The 20,116-nt window shown below is 28.5% G+C and overlaps 1 protein-coding gene across 1 annotated transcript in view; it reads right to left on the reverse strand.

The window, feature by feature from the left end:
- The window catches only part of Syn (Synapsin), a gene marked incomplete at its 5' end in the record, with an annotated part of 81,215 nt that extends 66,501 nt beyond the window's left edge, over positions 1-14,714 (reverse strand). Inside the window, one exon of the mRNA XM_008200909.3 lies at positions 14,487-14,714. Coding sequence (XP_008199131.1) covers positions 14,487-14,714 — 228 coding nt within the window. The remainder of the gene's footprint in view (positions 1-14,486) is intronic.
- Positions 14,715-20,116: the final 5,402 nt, after the last annotated feature.

Consider the following 20,116-nt stretch of genomic DNA (forward strand, 5'->3'; position numbering starts at 1 on the left):
GTTTACTTCCTCAAACACTAAAACAATTATTTCTACTATAAAATTACAACAGCGAATTTATGGCCTGACTGTGAAATAAATTAAACTCATCAACATTTTTTGTACCAAGCAATTAAGGGTACATGGCTTGAGCGCAAATAAGTTGCATTTTTTGTAATCCAGAGCTAATTTTGTTCCATATAAATTCAGAAAATTCCCAGTTAACAACAGACGTCAACTAAACTTATAAATGGGCCCAACGCAACATAAAGTAAAGGATTGTAATTTTTATTTGTGTTTATAAAGCTGGTGTTATTTTTGAAAACGTTTTAGCCTAAATAAAATTTATGTGTGTTTATCTTGTAATCGTTTATTAATTGCTTCTTCTGCTTTTGGATTTAATCCAAAGTAAGGTGATTCACTTTTAGATGGAAATAAGATAAGATAAACATTTTTTGGTGTTAATAAAACAAATCAGCATGTTCTACTAATTTGACTCATTCTTTGCGGTAATTTTCTGTTAATATAACTCGAGACGCGTCTACTATTGACTCATTTTCGATAAAAATTCATTAGGTATGATTATTGATCAGACTTGTTAAATGAAATGAGTAAATCACTGAAATGAGAGAAATAATTGCTCATTAGAGACCAACATAAAATTTATTTTTACTGACTGAAAAATATATTTGCTTTATTAATTATTATTATTATTAGTAAAATTTTAGTGAAAATAAGTATGTCCAAATAATGAATTACTACAATTTGTTTTAGAGTAAAAAAAGGTTTGTGGAATTATCGTAGATTATTAGGTATTTGGAAATGACTTACTGGTTGTATTATTCTGCCTGACAACCTGGATTTTCGCACTTAAAATGTACAATGTGTTTTTTAATGATCTTCATCTAGTTAACTGAAATTAGTTTACATGTAAAAAATTAATTTAAACTTCTGTCAATAAATGTCAAACCTGTTATGAAATTCAATAATTTTTTTTAATCTCGTTAAAAAGCAACTAAATTGTTACAATGTGCAGGAAACCATTTTTATTTCTAAAATTTATTTCTGAATTGGAGACTCAATATGGAGAATGGTAATATTTGATGTCTAAATGCCTGTCATTAGTTCTGTAAAGCGACATTTTCTGATTTTACATGATAAATTCACAGACGACCAAATGAAAATCTTTCCAACACACATTGTATAATGAGTTAATTATAATTATTAATCCTTTTTTTCTTAAAAAGGAGCAAGATCGTGTTATTTGGTCAAAAACGACAATTTTTGCAGTGGTTTGAAAAAATCACTTAGAGATAGTTCAGAACGTTTTATTTTGGTAAAAATTAAGATTTTTGCTGAATTAATTAATTATTAATTATTATTATTAATTCGTTAATACATTTTTGCAGTTTGAAAAAATCAGAAAAACATAATCACTTAGGCCTAACTGCACGGGTTCGGCTTATGAATAACGCTTAACAAAACTAGGCTTACAGATATAAGTGGAGTTTAAATAAGTCGAGCTGCACCGTGACATTTTATCTGTTAGTTAATCCTTATAATGTCTGTCAATTAGTTGTCAATAATTTACAAATACGTGAAAATGTTGTTTTTTTTTTGTTTTGTTATCAAGACTAAGATAATTTAACTACATTAAAATTAGTGAGTATTTATTTATTTTTTACTTTGAGCCAATTTTATTTAAAAAAATTTTTGCTGCAAGGATGACTGAAGCCAGAAATAGAGCCAAATGTGTAAGCTTTCTTGTTTAGATAGGGTAATGTACCAACAAAAAGATGCAAACGTAATAATTTTTCAGACCAAAAAGAAAAAAGCTTATTCTGCGACACTAATCCATTTTTTCAATAAAAAAAACAAAGAACATTACAACAATTTCAAAATTCAAAATTGTAATTAGACAAACTGAGTATAATCAAATAAATTTGAATCAGTCTGCTAATCCAAAATTATTTGGGAAAAGAGTGTGATATAGAAGAAGCCTAAAAATTCACACCAATTTCAAAGTAGTATTATGAAGTTACTGCCTTGAAAAAGCAACTATTTAGAATTCGAGAAGAAGAAGAAAGAAAGAATTCGAGCTAATGTCGGATGAACTCAAATTTATGAAAAGATCCGTGAAATTAAATATTCAGTTGAAAAAATTGAAATTAAAAAATCAGTTCAGTGCTACTACACACGTTTTTTTTAGTTAATTGGTAAATCTTGCTTTTATGTTCAACAATATTATTTATTAAAAAAAATAAAAACTATTAAAAAAGTTTCATAATTTAGCGCGATAATTATTATTTCGAAAATAAATAACTTTATTTTTATTTGGCTAAAATAAAATTTTACTATTTTCTGTTTGTTTATCTCATCTTCAGGTGTGTATTGAATTTTATTTTGCTGAAAATGTTTTTTGTAGCAATCGAATTCAGTTTATTATATTATATTCTTAAGTCAAGAATAACGCAATTTCTCATCGATCCCTTTACAAACCGTGCCTTTAAATTGTTTTTTTTTTTGGCGTTAAGCGCTATTTAAGCGGTACCCAAGGTACGGTTTAGTTTAATCCATGCTTTATACAATTTTAAGTTGCACTTATTTACGGTGCAGTTCACCTGACAAGCTTAAGCAGAGCTTATATTTTAAGCCATACCTGTGCAGTTAGGCCTTAGAAATAGTTCAGAACGATTTATGTTGGTAAAAAATGACGATTTTTGCTTAAGTGCATTAATTATTGATTTTTTTAAACAACATTAAAATGACTTTAAAACTAAAATGATTATTTTAAAACTTGTTTGACTAAAATACGGTGATTTTTAATGGTATGTTACTTAAATATCAACTAATTTTTGTGCTAGGTGGCTAAAAAGTATGATTAAGAGTTAAATATTTTCAGAATGGTTTAACAGAGCACTTTGAAGTTTGGGAAACAGTTAAAAATGTTTAATTTTTTTATAAGGCATGAAAGGTCAAATTTAATATTTTTTAAGAGAACATTTATCTTTCTGAATTCATTGATTTAACATAATACCCACCTTTATTTTTATTAAAAGGTAAAAACAAATAAAAATTCAAAAATTTAGTTATACATTTCTGGAATAGTAAAGCTAAGTTAGCTTTGAAAATACTGATATTAGCGATTTGCCTATTAGCCAAAAAATAAACTTGTGTGCAATAATTTGTTTAAGAATGGTGCATTTAAGTTAAACTGAACGATAAAAAAATCTCATATTGTTAGTCCTGACGACAGAAAGTCAAAACGTCAGTGGAAATCATCTTGAATATTTTTTGAAGTATAAAAATTATGTATTTCGTGTTTAAACTTTTTTTATTAAAATGTGTTCTTTTTCAGTTAAAAGTGTTGTTTTAGCAATTATAATTATTATTATTTGGTCCATGTGTAAGCAGCAAAAAGCTAACGATAGTAAAGACAACATTTTTATCACTAACAAAAATTGACATTTTTCAAAATTTGTTCGTTCGAATTTTTTTTTTAAATTTCGATTAAAATAAGATATGCATGTGTTACACCAGAGATCAGAAGCTCAAAAATGCTCTTCTTAAAAATGAACAGTTTGACTTCTTGCCATTTAAAAAAAATCAAGTTAGCCTTGTATCCTAAACATCTGAAACTATAAAATTTATATACTCTTAAGCATATAACAAATTTCAATAAGTTTTGATGAATAGTTTTTATAATGTTTAACTGTATCTATACTTTTTAGCGACCTGATATATTTTTGTTTGTTTGAAAGTAAAACAGAAAAATAAAACGTGGAACCTTTTTTGCAAAAGCCGTCAGTAAGGTTGTAAATATTTGTAAAACGTTTGTGAAGTTGAAACAGATGTTGACTCTGAATTATTTACACAGAAAAACACTTTTCATGCTGACAATTATCTAAGCTCTGCTGTAGAAACAGTTCATGGCTCATAAAAAATCTCAATCATTTTGTAATTGTGAATTATATGGAAAAGTTAAATCGCAGTCACAATTGGTGCTCACTTGAAAGTAATAAAATAGGAAAAAGTATGTTAGTGCAAGTGGTAGAAAATACGTCTAGAATAAGTTTTGAGAAAAGTTTTTGTTAATAATTTTATTAGAATTAAAGAATGTATTTTCTTTATCTGTTTAATTAAACGACACGTAATATTTTTTTCTCATACTTTTTTACTTTTTTATTGCTCAAGTTGAGCTTTAGAAACTCTTGGTAATTTCTCTTGTAAATTTGTTTTTAATGAAGAATCTATGGGAGTCTATTGCTTCAGGTGAAGAAAATGACTCCAAAGTTGTAAACAATAATAATAATTACTAAGTAAACATAAAAAATTAAGTGAAAAGATACAACAATGTGCTGAATTGTAATGTTATAATGTTAAATATTTATAAAAATTTATTTAAAAATTAGAAACTATTTCAATATCAATTAATCTTATCAAAAAATTACGCTTTTTATAGTTACAAAACAATCCGACTCTCAAACAGGCAACATTTACACAATTTTAAAGTAGTTCTTGGCTTTTCTGGTTATTTCTGATTAAATGCTTCAAAATAATTATGTTTCTTCTTGAACATCTTGCTAAAATCCTCGAAATAAGAAAAAATTATGTCGTTGTTTATTGATTTAGAGTTTTCTCGTTTTTGATTAAAAAAATTTTTGATGAAGGGTTCAAAAAAATAAAAATAAAAACCTAATGGTCATTATTGTCATTACCTTTGAAATTAGTTTTACAAATTTTTGGAAAAGTGCTAAGTTGTGTAAAATTAAGCAAAATTGCTTGAAGTTATTTGAAATTATTAAAATGACGTATTTTTGAAATTTACAAAATTACTTATGCAATTATTTTGCTGGAAATTTTTTCGGAATTACTAGAATTCTTACAAGTACTGGAATCATTATTGAAATTATCTGATACTACATGAAATGGAAATTACGTTGGAGTTTTTAGAACTATTAGAATTAATTTGGAAAAATAGGAATAATTTTAGAGTCACAAAAATTAACTTTGATTTACTATTAGATTTTTTTTTGTGACTACTGGATTTTTTTTAAATTATCTGAGATTACTTGGAACGGAAATTACATAGCATTTTTAATTAGGGCTCTCAGAAGTATTTTGAAATTGCAAAAATTAAGCTGGAGTTACGGGAACTAAATTAGAATTGCAAGATTTAATTCATAATGACTGAAATGAATTTGGAACTACTCTGAATTATTGGAATTTCTGTGAACGTTTATACAACTAGAATACCTACACATGTTTAGCAAGATTTGTTACAAAACATACGTTTTTATTTCAAAAACGTGCTCAAATGCGCGAAGAATTGATGTAATTTTTTGGGTTATTTTTGACGAAACATATAACTGCGTTTCTGGCTAAAATATGCGGTAAAAACGCTGGAATAGACAAAATAACGAAATGCCACAAAAACTTGGTTTAACGATCAGAAAAAAAAAATGAAATTTTGTGCAACTGAATAAAAAAAATATCTTGAACTATCTCTGCTGTTTTAATATTAAAAAAAAGAAATTTTAGGATTAATATCAACTGTACACTTTTACCCTATATTCTATATTTTCTATGTCAAAGTATTAATTTGTCTTAAAATGGCTCAATTTACCTAAAATTTTTGAACAATTATATTTTACTTTGGATTTAAGGCTGAAGGTGGCAATAAATCTTCTAAACCGTTTTAATAATAAAATGGCTTTGCCAGTATTATTTTATTATAGACTATGAGTAGATATGTGATTATTACGAAACAATATTCTGAAAGAAAAGAACTTTAAAGTTATTGTAAATAAAAATGGTTTCAGTAATTCAACGTAAAAAAATAATTATTTATTTGATTTTTAGTTTAGAAATTTATTTTTTTAAATGCGAAATTTTCGATTGAATTTCTGATTAAATAATATTAAAGAAACAAAGAAAAAACAACTAGTAAATATATTAAATTTATACGGCACATTTTTCTTTGATCGGAAATTTAATTGAATTAAAGTTTTAAACAATTGGTCCGACGTTTCTGGGTCATCCTACATTTGAATGTGCCAAACTCACACGTCCGTTATAAATTCCTAACAAACTTTTCTGATTACTTAGTACAAAAATCTAATCATCCAAAGACATAATAACGAGCGTCATAATTGTTACTTCATCATATTTATTTTCTCTTGAAGGTTGTAAGTTGTAAACAATATGGCTTAAGTTAACTAAAAACGTTAACTACGAGAACCAGTAAATACCTTATGAACTTGACCTAAGTTAACCTTCTCGAGCAAGATGCAGGTCAACGTTTTACTAACGGAGTTACAATTTTATTTAACGCCTAATTAAATCAATTGGCGCTGGACTTTGCAACAACTTTTTAGTAAATTAAAGATAAAGTCACTAAAAGACAACATATAATAAACATTTGACTATTTATTTATTCATTCATTTTTACGTTTTTATTCACAGAAAGTTCATAAATGTCTGGAGCTAGGTTAACCAAAATAAAATTTCAGTATGTAGTAATCGTAAGTAGGTGACAGACAGAATTTTTAATTATTGTTTGTTTCAAAATTTAATCCAGTTGCAAACTTCTGTTATTCAAAGTAATTTAAAACTTTGAGTTGAAAAAAAATCGATATCCGTCAAAGCATCAAACGTGACAAAAGTAAATCATTACGTTTCAATTAAATCTTGTTTAACGAAAGAGAAGCTTAAAAATATTTCTTTATTAAGCAAAATAAACACAACAGCATCGCTGTGTTCAAAGGATTTCTCGAAAGTAATTTAATCTCCGAGGTAACATCATTGAAAACGAAATGGCATAATTAAAAATAGATAAAAGAGAAACAGTTACAAAATTGGACGCTCGAACGTCTACATTTTAACCAATTTACGACGTTCTGTAACTACCAAAGCGTGTAATCCACGTTAATAAACAAGATTTAAATGTCTGTTAACTCCAGAATATCTATGCAGATAAGCTAAAGTGCATGTCACGAACAATAACAAAATCTTTTGTGTTCAGCAGGTGTCAGATATTTTGAAAATATCGTACAAGAAAAACGTACAATAGTGTTCTTGAGATTAAACGGCTTAAGCACACTGAAAGGAACTAATAACATGTTATTTACAGATACTTTATTGAGGCAATATTTTAGCCCCGATTTAATTAAATCTCAATTTACATAGCCATCTGCAGGTCTGTCTATTCGCCGGGTTTAATCACAGGTTTAATTAAAAGTTCTTCTTATTTTCTTCGCCTTCAAAAGGAATAAGTGATGCCCAAATATTATAGTAATTAAATGAATTAACATTGTTTCATTTGTTTATACAGTTTGCAATCATTGTCAAAAAAATTCAAATTTTTATTATTATAAAGAAGCAAATACAATGTGTTCAAAAATGGTTGTACATTAAGTTAACAATGTGCCGTTTCTTTCAAATAACTATTGTAGTATCCTTGTCAAATCTTTGAATTAGCTTATTACTCACTTTTTTGCATTTTTTGGTAAAGTTCTTTCAAGGGTAAGATTTGTTTTAATTTATGTTTTATATTTCCGTGATTTTTGTTGTTGTGTATTTTTTCATTTTTGGTTTCGAAGTCTTTTGCACTATTTTGACGGATCTGTCACTTCACGGCATCCACAATTAATTAAGCGGCACATTACGTTCAAATTTCATAGGTGACTTGACGAACAATCATTTTTGAACACACTGTACTTTTTAGGCTTAAAAATTTAGCAAATATGTTACTACACACTGCGGAACAGAATTTATCAATTTTCAATTATTATTTTGTTTGTTCAAAAACTGAATTGATTGATAATTTATACTCTTCTAGTAAATATTCTCTTTTATGGCCAACAATAATTATTAATTAAACGTGCTCTTACTATACAAGCAAATTAATTAAATTTGTAAAACCATTACATGGCTTCATAAAATTTTGTATATTAACAATTAATGATTTTGCGGATGCGCGTTTTACGATTTGTCGTAGATAATTAATTTTGTTTTTAATTTCATGTTAAAGCAATTATTAGAATTGAAAATACATTTTGTGGTGCACATTTTATTATGTTTTTGAGTTTTTTATTTGAGTGTAATGATAATGTCACCAGAAATTTAATCATGATAATTGCACAGTGGCATTACTGACTTTGGAAATGTTTGTCAAGCTTTTATTCGATATATTTTTTTACGAAATTAACCTTATAATCGTTTTTCAAGAGTTTAGTTTTTTTATTAATTTGTGATTTATCCGTTCACTTAAATCTAATTTTGTCTAAGCAAATATTTTTTTAATTTTATTGAACGTGTGTTTTTTCAGAGATTGTTGCATTTAATTTAATAAAACATTTAATATACTCGTATTCTGCAGAGTTCAGGTAGAACAATGTAATAATAAATGTAGCAATTCTGACCATTTGTTTTTGTTTTACACAAAATCGGTTTTAAACAATATTCAATATTGAAGACAAATATTGGAAAATTTGACACATAACTGACAGATGTATGATGTATTTTATACGTTTATGAACTGCAAAAGCACTTTTGATCACGTTATTATTTAACCATGATACTGATACTATTTTTATTTGTTTTACCTGCAGAAATAAATTAATAAACGTTTTTTTGATAGACTAGTTCTCACTGAACCAAATTTGAGTTAATAATTTGAATGATAAGTTCATGTGGATTTATGTGCACATATTTGCATTAATGACGATAATGAAAATTTCCTAAAAATGGAGTGTTATACTCAAAAGTAAAAGTTTTTAGAAATTGCAGATTCTGAAAGTAGACACAAAATGTTGTCTAGTAATATTGGTCTGAGTTATTTTAAATCGGTACTTTTTTAGTAATAATAGAAAATTTGCGCTGTGACGTAAGCAATGTTTCGACTAATGATTTGTCAGTTTTTCGCTGCATACAATTAACGCTACGACCTACGTTTGGGCAGCTAAACGTCAAATACAAACGTCAAAACCGTGCGTTGTCGATTGTGACTGTGTTGTGTGCTAATATTTTGCAGGAGTTTGTGTTTTGGTAAAATGACTACTCCTGTAGCATATCTGAATTCGTATGTAAAACAACAGAGGCAGAAGTAAAGAAAAGACGTACATCTTTCAAGCTATCTTTGTTGGCAAGTTTTCTATCTCTAGTTCTATGGCTGGCTGATTCAAAAAGGAACATTACTGACGTCAGATCAGTAATTTTCACCTTTTCAATTATTTTTCTCCAAAACGGTTGAGCTTTGGTTAAAATAAAAAAAAATATGGGTCGCCTATTTTGTTAAAAATCGACTTTTTTCCCTGACAATGGTATCGATTGTCAATAAAACAGAAAATTGTCGATTGTTGCTAGATTCTTATGGTAGTTACAACTGGTTTAGAAAAATGTAGTTACTTGTTATTCATGATTGAAAACAACTTTAAAGTAAATAAATATTCATTTACTCTTTCAGTTAGATTTATAGCAAGTGAAATAAATTTCATAAGTAAGTAATTAATCATTTTGGAAAAGGGTAAAGTATTTATGTATTAACAGCTTTTACTTAGCGATGTATTTATAATGTTACTCGTAGTAGAAAAATAAAAATTATGTTTCAGGATCAAATGGCTGTTAGAGATTAATAGTTTGTATACTGTTAATATATTGAGAGTCTAGTTTTACTTATTATGTGATAAGTTGATAAGACAGATGATGTGAGTGGCTACTTTTTAATACAAATATTTTACAAAATTCACATTTGACAATTGACAATTGACTCTGTATTCTTTTTTTTAACATTCTTTTAAACTTGCACATTCTGGCATTATGACATACAACTTTATTTTTGTGAAACATTTAATCAAAAATCAGTTGTGCAATAATTGTGTTGTAATAACTATTATCAGAATTGAGTGAAAATGCCTTCTATCATCATAAATAAAATCAACTGCAAATAAATTTATTTTTATATTTTAGTGGGTTGTAAACCCCTGAGCAAGAGTCCAAAAAGGTATTTTCGAGTGGTTTTGAGTGTCTTTATTAGCACTCAATTTCCTGTTTAAGAAAAAAAGAACGCTTAAAATGAGTGCCTTAATTCCATTTGTTGTTTTTGTGCGTTGTTTTTGTCGATTTTATTTTTTTCGTATAATTCATATCTTTCAAGCACTATTTTACTAAACTAGTTGTAATGCCGCAATTGTCTAGAAACCAAGGTGTAAAACGAACCTAGGTATAGGTTACATACAGTAAAACCCCAACTAATTAATGTAAGAGCTTCTCCGGATTATTGAATGTGTTATGGAATTAACTTATTCTCTTAGGTAAATTAAAGAAAGAAGAAAAATACATATTGCTACGTACATTTTTAAGTTTATACAAAAAATAATAGCTGTGACTATGAGCTGTGACGAGTATTAGATTTCGTATTATTGCATGGTATGTTCGTTGTCGAATTATAAATCGATGCATTTGTTTTTGAGATTCAGATTACAGAGAGTTGTTCGGATTAAAAAGGTCTTACTAACAATTCTCTCGACATTTTATGCATAACAAATGAAATAAAAACAATGTTTATTTATCAACATTTACTTTGAGTTGTGTGTTATATGTTATATGTACATTTCAATAAAAATTTGTTTAATTACCTGGAATGATTTTCGTCTGAGAGGAACTGCACTTATACTACGAACATAAAATTTTAGGTTCAAATACTTAATAAATTAATAATAAATTAAGTCAATAAGATTGATTTTTACCTCTTGTTTGCGTGTTTTACGAAGGGTAAAAATAAAAACCATTACTCAGTGCTTTTATAATGACGCATGATGAGTTACATGGGTTTTCTGGGTTGTATAAAAATGATAATTTTTACCTAATTTGCATCAAGATGGTTTTTTCCAACTTTTTCTTCCGGGTAGTAGTTTATTAGATGCGACGAACTTGCATCTCAACTCAGATTTTTTTACTTTTTGTTTTTTTTTTGTTACGTAAGTTCTTTATTTGATCTCGAACGCTTAGGAAATCTTGATACAATTTAAATGACTCGAAGTTTCTGATTTCAAGTTTGGTCGCAAAGTGCGTGGGGCGCAGTTGCATATCAGCAACCAATAACATTGCTAGATTTGAGCCGTTGCAATAACAATACCGACTTGCGTCGGTTGACTTACGACCGGCGCAAATCGGGATTGGCAAAGCAACGGCGCAAATCTAGCAATATCATTCGTTGCTACTATGCAACTGCGACCCGCGCAACTTTGCGTCCAAGCTTGAAATCGACCTCTTATTAGATGCGAAAATAAAAAAAGGGTGTTTTATTACCTTAATCCCAATAAACTAAAAGAATATATGCTTCAAGTTTCAACCATCTTCTTTAAAACGGTAAAAGCCCTACTTTTCCAGGTTTCTTAGTTTTTGTATAGTAACACATTTTCAAAAAGAATGAATTTTTGTCAAAAAATCAAATTATTTAAAAACTAAACAGAATCGGAAAACAACTTAACAAGCAAAAATGCAATAAAATATGGACCGTTTAATTAAAAAAAAATAATATAAGTTTATGTTGTTACTTATTTTTGAAACATCTTCTATAATTAAAAATAATTTTAGGTGAGGCAGAGAATTAGTAATTAGAATCTATGGCCTTTGAAAATATCAGGCACTGAAGATGAGACGGCCGTCGCGGAAGTGTGCTGCCACTCATATGTAAATTTTTTGTTATTAAACGTGTGGGATTGAAAAATTGTACTACCCCATGCTTTAAATTTTTTTTTGGGTTCAACTCAGCTCCCGTCTTCTGTAGCTCAATTATTATTTAAGTTCGAGTTTTGATAATTTGTAGTATATATACCCTAGGACACGTTTCAAGAAAATGTTTTTGATTATACATAGTTTCCCAAAAAAGTATGATGTCATAATAATAAATGTTTTTAGTGGCATACTGTTATTTTTTAGTGCTTATTAGGATGCCTTTCTAGCTTCTTACATACCCCTAAAGTTTTTTAAATTAGTTCAGAGATTACTGTTAAAAAAATAAAACCAAAAAAATTGGTTTTACACCTTTCGTTTAAAAAATTAATAAAAAATAGAAACTGTGCTTTTTAAAAAATTAATAAAAAATAGAAACTGTGCTTTTTGATAACATTATTAGTACATACGTCTTGAATAGGGTCTAGCAGACTCACTAATTAAGTTTGATTGATGTGAGTTACTACAGGGTGTTTACAATTTATTTTCAAACTGCGTAAACTTTAGAGCTTTTTATTGTGCTTATTTTAAATGGCAACCCCTGCTTATTTTTAAATTTTTTAATGTAGAATTAGAAAGGAAAAATTTTTCTTAGTACAATCCTAACACGTTCGGAGTATTCTCTAAAAGCTTGTTTTCTTAACTATTCTAATGACAAATTTAATGAATAAAAGTTGAAGATGGCTCCAACCCTATTTACTTTTATATATTTTGATGCGAATTTAAAAAAGCAACATTTTCTGTTATGTTATCACAACTTTATTGCAAATCCTAAAACATTTGCAAAAAAACTTTAAATCATTAGTCATTTTTTTATTGGCATAATAAGTTTTTAGCAAATAACTCCGAATGTATTAGGATTTGCAATAACATTGTAATAACAAAAAAAATTTGTATTTTAATGCTGCATCGATTGGCATAAAAAAACGGAGTTGAAATCATTTTCGATATGTGTTTATTAAATTTGTCATTAAAATACTTGGCAAAACAAGTTTTTATCAAATAACTCGAAATGTATTAAGATTTACGTTAGGGTTTATTAAGAAAAAAAGTTCATATCTTAATTCTCTATTGAATGGTGTAAAAATAAACAGGGTCTGCTATTTGAAATTAGCAAAAGGAAAAGGCTCTAAAGTGTAATAAATTTGGAAGTCAATTGTAAACACCCTGTAGTATACAGCGTGTTAGGGAATGGGTTAGCAAAAATTTAATGGTAGATAGAGAACGGCAAGACAAATCGATTAAGCAAAATTTATGTACATCAAAAATGTATAGTTTAATCAAAAAATGGATCTGAAATTAGTTCCAAATTTTGAGAACCACTGAACTAGAATTATAAAAATTTGCGTACATTTTAATATTATTAACAAAACGGCAGAGGTAAATTAACTTCTTGGTCTACTACGTTATTCTTCAATTGAATTTGTTTTATTATTAAATTGTACGAAAAAAAAACATTTTTTTTTTGGCAGGACTTGGTTTCAAACCTCTCACACCAGTGAATTAAAACTAAACGTGTTAAACCGATTTTTTCTGTTTTTATTTATTTTTTCAAAGTGATTTCTGAACCGATTTGAAAAAAACTTTAGGAACATGTAAGAAGCTAAAAACCTAATGATCACAAATAAATAATAGTTTGCCATTAAAAAAAGTAATTTATTATACAAGTAAAAAAAAGTTGTTCATTAACTGTGAGTGATGTGCAACAACATTATTAATACCTATAAGAAATAATGACTGTGTTGGCATTATACTTTTTTTGGGTCACTCTGTATTATCAAAAATATTTTCCTGAACTATGTTCTAGAGTATAAATAACGTCTACAAAATATCAAAAGTCTAACTTTGCTAATAAATTTTGTTTTTTTTACATTCCTCTTCTTGTGACTTGAAAAAATTGGCCCAATAAAAGGATGCTTCCTTCGAATTTACTAATGAACGTAATAAATGAGCTACAGAAAACGTTAGCTAGTTCCTGTTCCTACAGTTCCCTGTAGTTCTAATACACACTTTCACACACAACTAGAAAAAATATTTTTTTACTCAGCCTTTAGATAGCTTCTGTGGGAAACGGACTTTTCCGCACTGCGGTGTTTTTTACTTTATTTATTAGGTTGGTATCGCTACCATTGAGATGGAAACGATTATTTTTTTTAAGATACATCATAGTTCATGTCACTTTTTTGATTGTTTGACCTGCTACCAACCCATTAGCAAAAAAAACCAATTTTTTTTTGAGAAATTCGTTACAAAAAATATTTTACCTAACTTGTTTGGAAAGCAATTTTCCACATTTACACTTCTTGCGACCCTCGCTGCGTTCGTACCGCAAACAAAGTGCTCATGTGGGAAATTACACTTTCTAAACTCTGTAGGTAAGTAGGTAAGTAACTATTTCAAAATACATATCTATATTTAAAAAAATATATTAAATTTGTGTTGGTGGGAATGGATCCAGTTACATGGAGAAGAAATAAAAACAAAACTGCTTTGGTCGACTAGTTTCGTTCTGATTCGAACATCATCAGTGCTAAAGCATTAATTACATAATTTAAAACGTTTGAATATTGATATAGACATGTCACTGAGAGTGATGGTAAGGCAAGATTTAAATTTGTATATTTAGCACTCTAAAAAACATATCATACGTACTTTTTCGTCTAGAGGAACGAGAGTGACAATTTGTTAGACAGCGTTACACTTACGTCTCTTTGATACTTTGAATCTTTGATAAGTTAAAGATCATTTTCAAAGATTTATGATAATGTTACCTGTGGCTGCGCAGTGACGGGGGGCGCCTTCGAATACGGATCAACCGGCGCTTCGCCATCTTCACACTCCGAGGATAAATCCCCGGAGCTGAAACGTCTTTTCAGGTAATTGACATTAGAGGTGAAGGACTGTCTAAAGCTGCTGAACGAAATGGTGGGGCCGTTTGCGGTGGGGCCGCAGTATTTGCCGCACTCGGAAATTTTGCCGGCTCTCTTTAGCCGCCCCCGTTACACGCCGACGATCTAAAACAAAAAAAGAAATTGATCTTTCTGTCAATGCTGATAAAAGCTCTTAATAGAAAACACTAATCGCCCGAGCTTAATTGACGGCAAGCAATTCTTTTATATGGCATTTTTATCACACATAATCCTAGATGGAGTTTTTATGCGACTACAAATTACGATTAATCAGGATTGGATGAATTCTCTTAATTTATTTACTCTCATTGCACGAGATTGTAGACACAACCGTAAAAAACTAGAATTACACCGGATAATAGGATTTGTTGAGTTGTTACAACGTAACACATGGGAGCTTTTTAGCTGAAAATTCCGAGTTTCTGCGCTCTACTGACTTGATAATCACCGTTTAAAACCAGATTATTTGGGACAGGGGCGGATGGAGGTTTCTATTCTCATGCCAAATTACTAATTACAGTTTTAGGGCTGGCGTGAGGAAGTCCTTTATTGTCGTCATGTCGGAATAAAGGTCACGTTTGGTGTTTTCGGGTTTTTCTTAATTAATTCTTGAGTTAAGTCTTGTTATGTTTTTGAATTAAGAAGTTCTGAATGCGTACGGAAAAACTTTCCAACAAAAATAATGGAATCTTTGGAAAAATACTATTATAACTTCGTACAAGGGGAGAGAATGGATAAGAATAGCAAGAGTAACGACTTTTTCTTAGATATGTTTAAAATGTTAAGAGTAATATTTTCACAGCTTAGCGTTGTGTGGTGAAAGTATCGAACGCAAGGAACTGTTTTATTCGTTTTAGATTTATGTCGCAAAGTGTTTTCGACTAAAAAAAACATAACTAAAGACCAAATAAATTAAAAGACAAAATTCTTAGCGCGGAATTTTAACCAAAGTTTATATTATGAGTTTAAGTGGAATCCAAGAATAATTTGTGTTTTTAATACAAGATGTATCTTTTTTTACCAATTCTCTGACGAAGAGTTTGTAAAACATCTGTTTTTTCTCGATGTTTGATTAGTTTTTAAGGACTAACAAAACGTATATAACTTTGCTTTATTTTCTATCATCTCTCTCTCTTTTGATTCATATTTTTGAGAGGATGAGCATTTACACTGTGTTTTTTAATTTTTAGTTACAAAAAAGGTATAGATTTGCGTAGAACAAAATAATGCTTCTTTTGTTGTTCTAGAACAGGTAGGTATTTAATTACCAGTATCGAATGAACGAACCGGATTATTAATTTTAATTTAGTTAATTAATTTTAAAGGAAACGTCGAAATCCAATAATACACTAATTTGTTAATTTCTTCATTCGAAAATGAAAAGAAAATTTTCAAATACATTTAAAAAACCGAGTTTTTGAAAGCAACAAACATTTGAGTTGATGTATGAGTTTCGTTAACATTTTAAGACAATGTAATATTTGGAGTCCGGATTTATGTTTTTATATTTTCTTATTTCCTTAAGGCAAATTATTTTCTGAGATACTCGTATTATTTATGTCTATACGCCCCAAATGAAATAATTACTTCATTTTAAATTATTTTCTAAGCCCTACAATTTTTTTACAACGCAGAAAAATACAAAAATAAATTAAAAACAATTTTTAGTGGTATTGACAAAATAAAAATGGTTAAACTTCCTTTAATAAACAAATTAATAAAAATTGTAGTAGACATTTGTGTTTTATTATCTAATTCTAAGGTCAACTTCTGATAATATTTGCTTGCTACTTAAAATTTTGTGAAATTTAAGAAAGCAAATATAAGAAAGAACTTCAAAACAATAAAAACATTGGTCTTGAACTTGATCAACAAAATTACAAACAAAACAAATCTGATTTCTGGTAATATTTTAATCGCTTTCAATTATTTTTGTGGGAAATTGCATAAGAAATATACCAGAATTTTAAATCTTTTTATTGTTTAAAATGGTGTTATTCTAAATTTGTTAAAGTCTACTACCTGTAAATTTACGCAATTGTATCAAAATGTATTTATTTTAGTCTATTTTGCTCGACAAAGCCCGCTTTCAAACAAAAAATTTATTACACAAAATGTTTCAAAATAAATTTTGATAACAAAAGAGTTTTGCGAGATTTTGCCAGAAAAGACCAAAAAAGCACTTCTATTAAGTATTTTTAAGTGTATTATTGATATTATTATTAGAAACGTAATTATTCCGTGAAATTTCGTTAAAAGTAACATTTTCCAGATCAAAACAAAACTTTTTTGATTAATTTTATTAAAATTACACAATTTGATCCAAATTGATGTTATTTTAACTTATTTCGAGCGATTTAGTTGCGTTTAAACTTTATTTTGCAAAATCATGCCGAAGCTTTATTTGATTTGTTTGATTCGATTTAGCTCGTTTTGAGCGAAATTTCTTTATAAACCATTCAAGAAAATATAAACTTCGAAAAATGATATTTTTTTATATTATTCAAGTAAGTAAATACGTGTTTGGAATGTTTAAAATTTTTTTTACTAATGTTTAGTTACGTTTGCAAAAACCGAAGGTAAATTTTACTCAAGATGTGTTTAATTTCACTTTATTTCAATCACTTTTAGTTTATTTTTTACTCTTCAACATATACAGGCTGATTCTTTTGGGGTCTACATTAGAAACGTTTTATCTTCTAATATAACTAGAGCTTTAAAATTTTGTATACAAATTAAATCGACTATTCTGAGTTTAACTAACTTATTTTCAAAATTTCTGAGCTTTCGGAATTATGAAAAATTGGCGCCAAGTTTGAAATTTTAAATAGTAACCACACATTTTTATTGCATATTTGAACTCACCTTCTCAAATTGAGTAAAATTTACCTAAGTTGTTGGTATTTATCAGTTAGTTGTCTACATGTCATTTTTTTGTTAAAATTCTTATTTGCAAGAGTTTATCTAAGATTTCACAGCTCTTGAACTCTTTTCAATAAATGAATATTTTTTTCTGCATTCGACAACCGGGGTTTTAAAGAGTTTTCTAAAATTTTCAAAATTGTTATCTGTCAAAATTTATGGCTAGTATGATTTTTTCAAAATGGTTATAAAAAACTGTTGTAAGTCAGTTTTTTCAAATAAAATGGCCATATTTTTTTGACTGAAAACGAAAGAACTTTTACCAATAAGTCCTATCTATACAGGACTATCTATACAGGGTATTTGAAAAAAATCTCAAAAAACGGATTTAACTTTAGTCAAAATTTTTAATTAGTTTTAAGATGGTTTATTATTGAGTAAGCAGCAAAACAATAATATTTATTTATGGTTTATTATAACTTAGTGAATTATGTGAAGTAACTCACTTAGTCTGCCATCGAATTTTGAACTTTTTGAATGAAAATGGTAGACAAATCGAACAAAAACACCAAAACAAGGTCCTTCCATTAAAAAAACTGTTTTATGAACATTTTTTAATCATCATTTTCAAAAAATCATAGTAGTCTTACAATTTGAAATGCAAATGAAAATTTGTATAAAATATTGACATACGTCAAATTGTATGACAGATAAGTACTAACAACGGGGGTACATTTTATTCAGTTTCTAGAGGCTAATTCAAAAAATGCTATAAAACTGAGTGGTTGCTATTTGAAATTTCAAAGTTGGCACCAATTTCTTGTAGTTCCGAAGTTCAGCTATTTACAAAATACAAAATTATAAAACTCTAGTTCTATTAGAAGTCAAAAAGTTTCTAATGTAGTCCCTAAAAGAATCAAAAGATGCCTCAAAATCACCAAAATAAAATGAAACCAATTTGCCTGTTTTATTCAATTTCGTTTGTTTTTAACCGAAATTTCGTCGAGAACAAATTGAAAAATGTTTATTCTGAAAAGGGATTACTCTTACTTTATTAAGCTTTTAAACACGTTTTTGTGATTCTTGCTAAATAAACCAAGTCTGACTGAGTCAAAACTCAATAATAACATTTTTTAATTTTTGTGTTTGGCTACGCAAATTAAGGATTCCGCTAAAAATGTTAACATTAAGTCAAGAAATTATCGAAAAATTTAATCAGTCTGCAATTTTGTTTCTTAACTCCAAATGGTAGTTTAACAAACGAAAATAAAAATCCTTATTTTGCTGTGTTTGTTTGTTATACCACAAATTTTAGTTGCACATTACAATCTATTTTGTATCCACCAAATAATTATTTAAACGGGCTTAAAAAATTTCTATTATTAATTTGGGAAAATAATAACCCTATTTTTTAAAGCCAAACACTGCCTTTTTAAAGTTTTCATACTGTTAAGTAATTGTCGTTTTCAAAATATGCAAATTTATTTTAACTCTGAACAAGGATTTTATTGGATTGTGATGCCGAATTATTTTCTTTTATCATTAAAACCCACAATTTGCTTTGAGATGTATCAATTCCTTATTCTGTTTTATTCGTAATATTGTCAATCACTACCCAAGTTCTTTGATGTTAGAGTATCAAAACAAGAGGATTTCGAACGTAAGGTCCAACAGAATCCGTAAAATAAATGCTCCCACAAGGTTTTAAACCAAATTGAATTTGATTTCTTAATACTTTTTATAATTTACACAAAATATAAATCTGTGCTCCGCCATACAAAGTCACCACAGGAGTCTGGAACTAATTAAATAAAATGAGAAACTGATAGTGTTAGTGTCTGCTACGACTCAAATTAATTAGCAACTTGTAGTTAATTGGAGCGACATTTAGGAGCTAAGCTATAAAATTAAGTCGAAGCAAGACAATATAAGTGGTAAACAGATTTCAACAAAGCTCTCTGAAAATTTAATCACTTGGTAAAAATTGTACACAAATGGTGGATGCGCCGGGTCTACGATACTGTGATCGATTCTAGATTTAATAAACTTTTACCAACTGAAATTTCAAAGCTGGATTTTTTTTGACAAAAATCAAATATAATTTTAATCAAAATTGTATTTTAAGTTTTGAATCATCAAATTCGTTTCCAAAACTAGGCAACCAATTTTACAATCGTTTCGTATATGTGTTGCATAATCAAAATAGTGATTTACAAATCGATGCGTTTTAGACCGCTCCGAACATCTTTTCATTGGTTGGTGAATTTTTCAGTAGCAATTTGCATAAGGAAGCTTGTTCGTGCTTGGAGTTGCGATGAGAATCGCTTAAAAAAGTTCTTGTGTTTAATTTTCAGCACAGTCACACTACATGCAATTTTACAAAGATCGAGGTCAGCGGATACGAGAGGAACAAAAAGCACCCACGCAAAGACGAAGAAAGACACATTCTATTGATCCACACAGACGTGCGTTTAACCTAACTAGTTGAATGTTTCATTCACACGAATTAAAAGCCAAACTTTCAGGCCTGAATTGCTCCAAACGCAACTCATTTCACTTAGCTGTGCGTAAAATAATCTACACTTAAGGCGCTTAACAAGGTATACGTACAGTTCGTGAAGAAATCGGCG

Source organism: Tribolium castaneum, chromosome 2 (assembly GCF_031307605.1).
Source record: "Tribolium castaneum strain GA2 chromosome 2, icTriCast1.1, whole genome shotgun sequence".
Lineage (NCBI taxonomy): Eukaryota > Metazoa > Arthropoda > Insecta > Coleoptera > Tenebrionidae > Tribolium > Tribolium castaneum.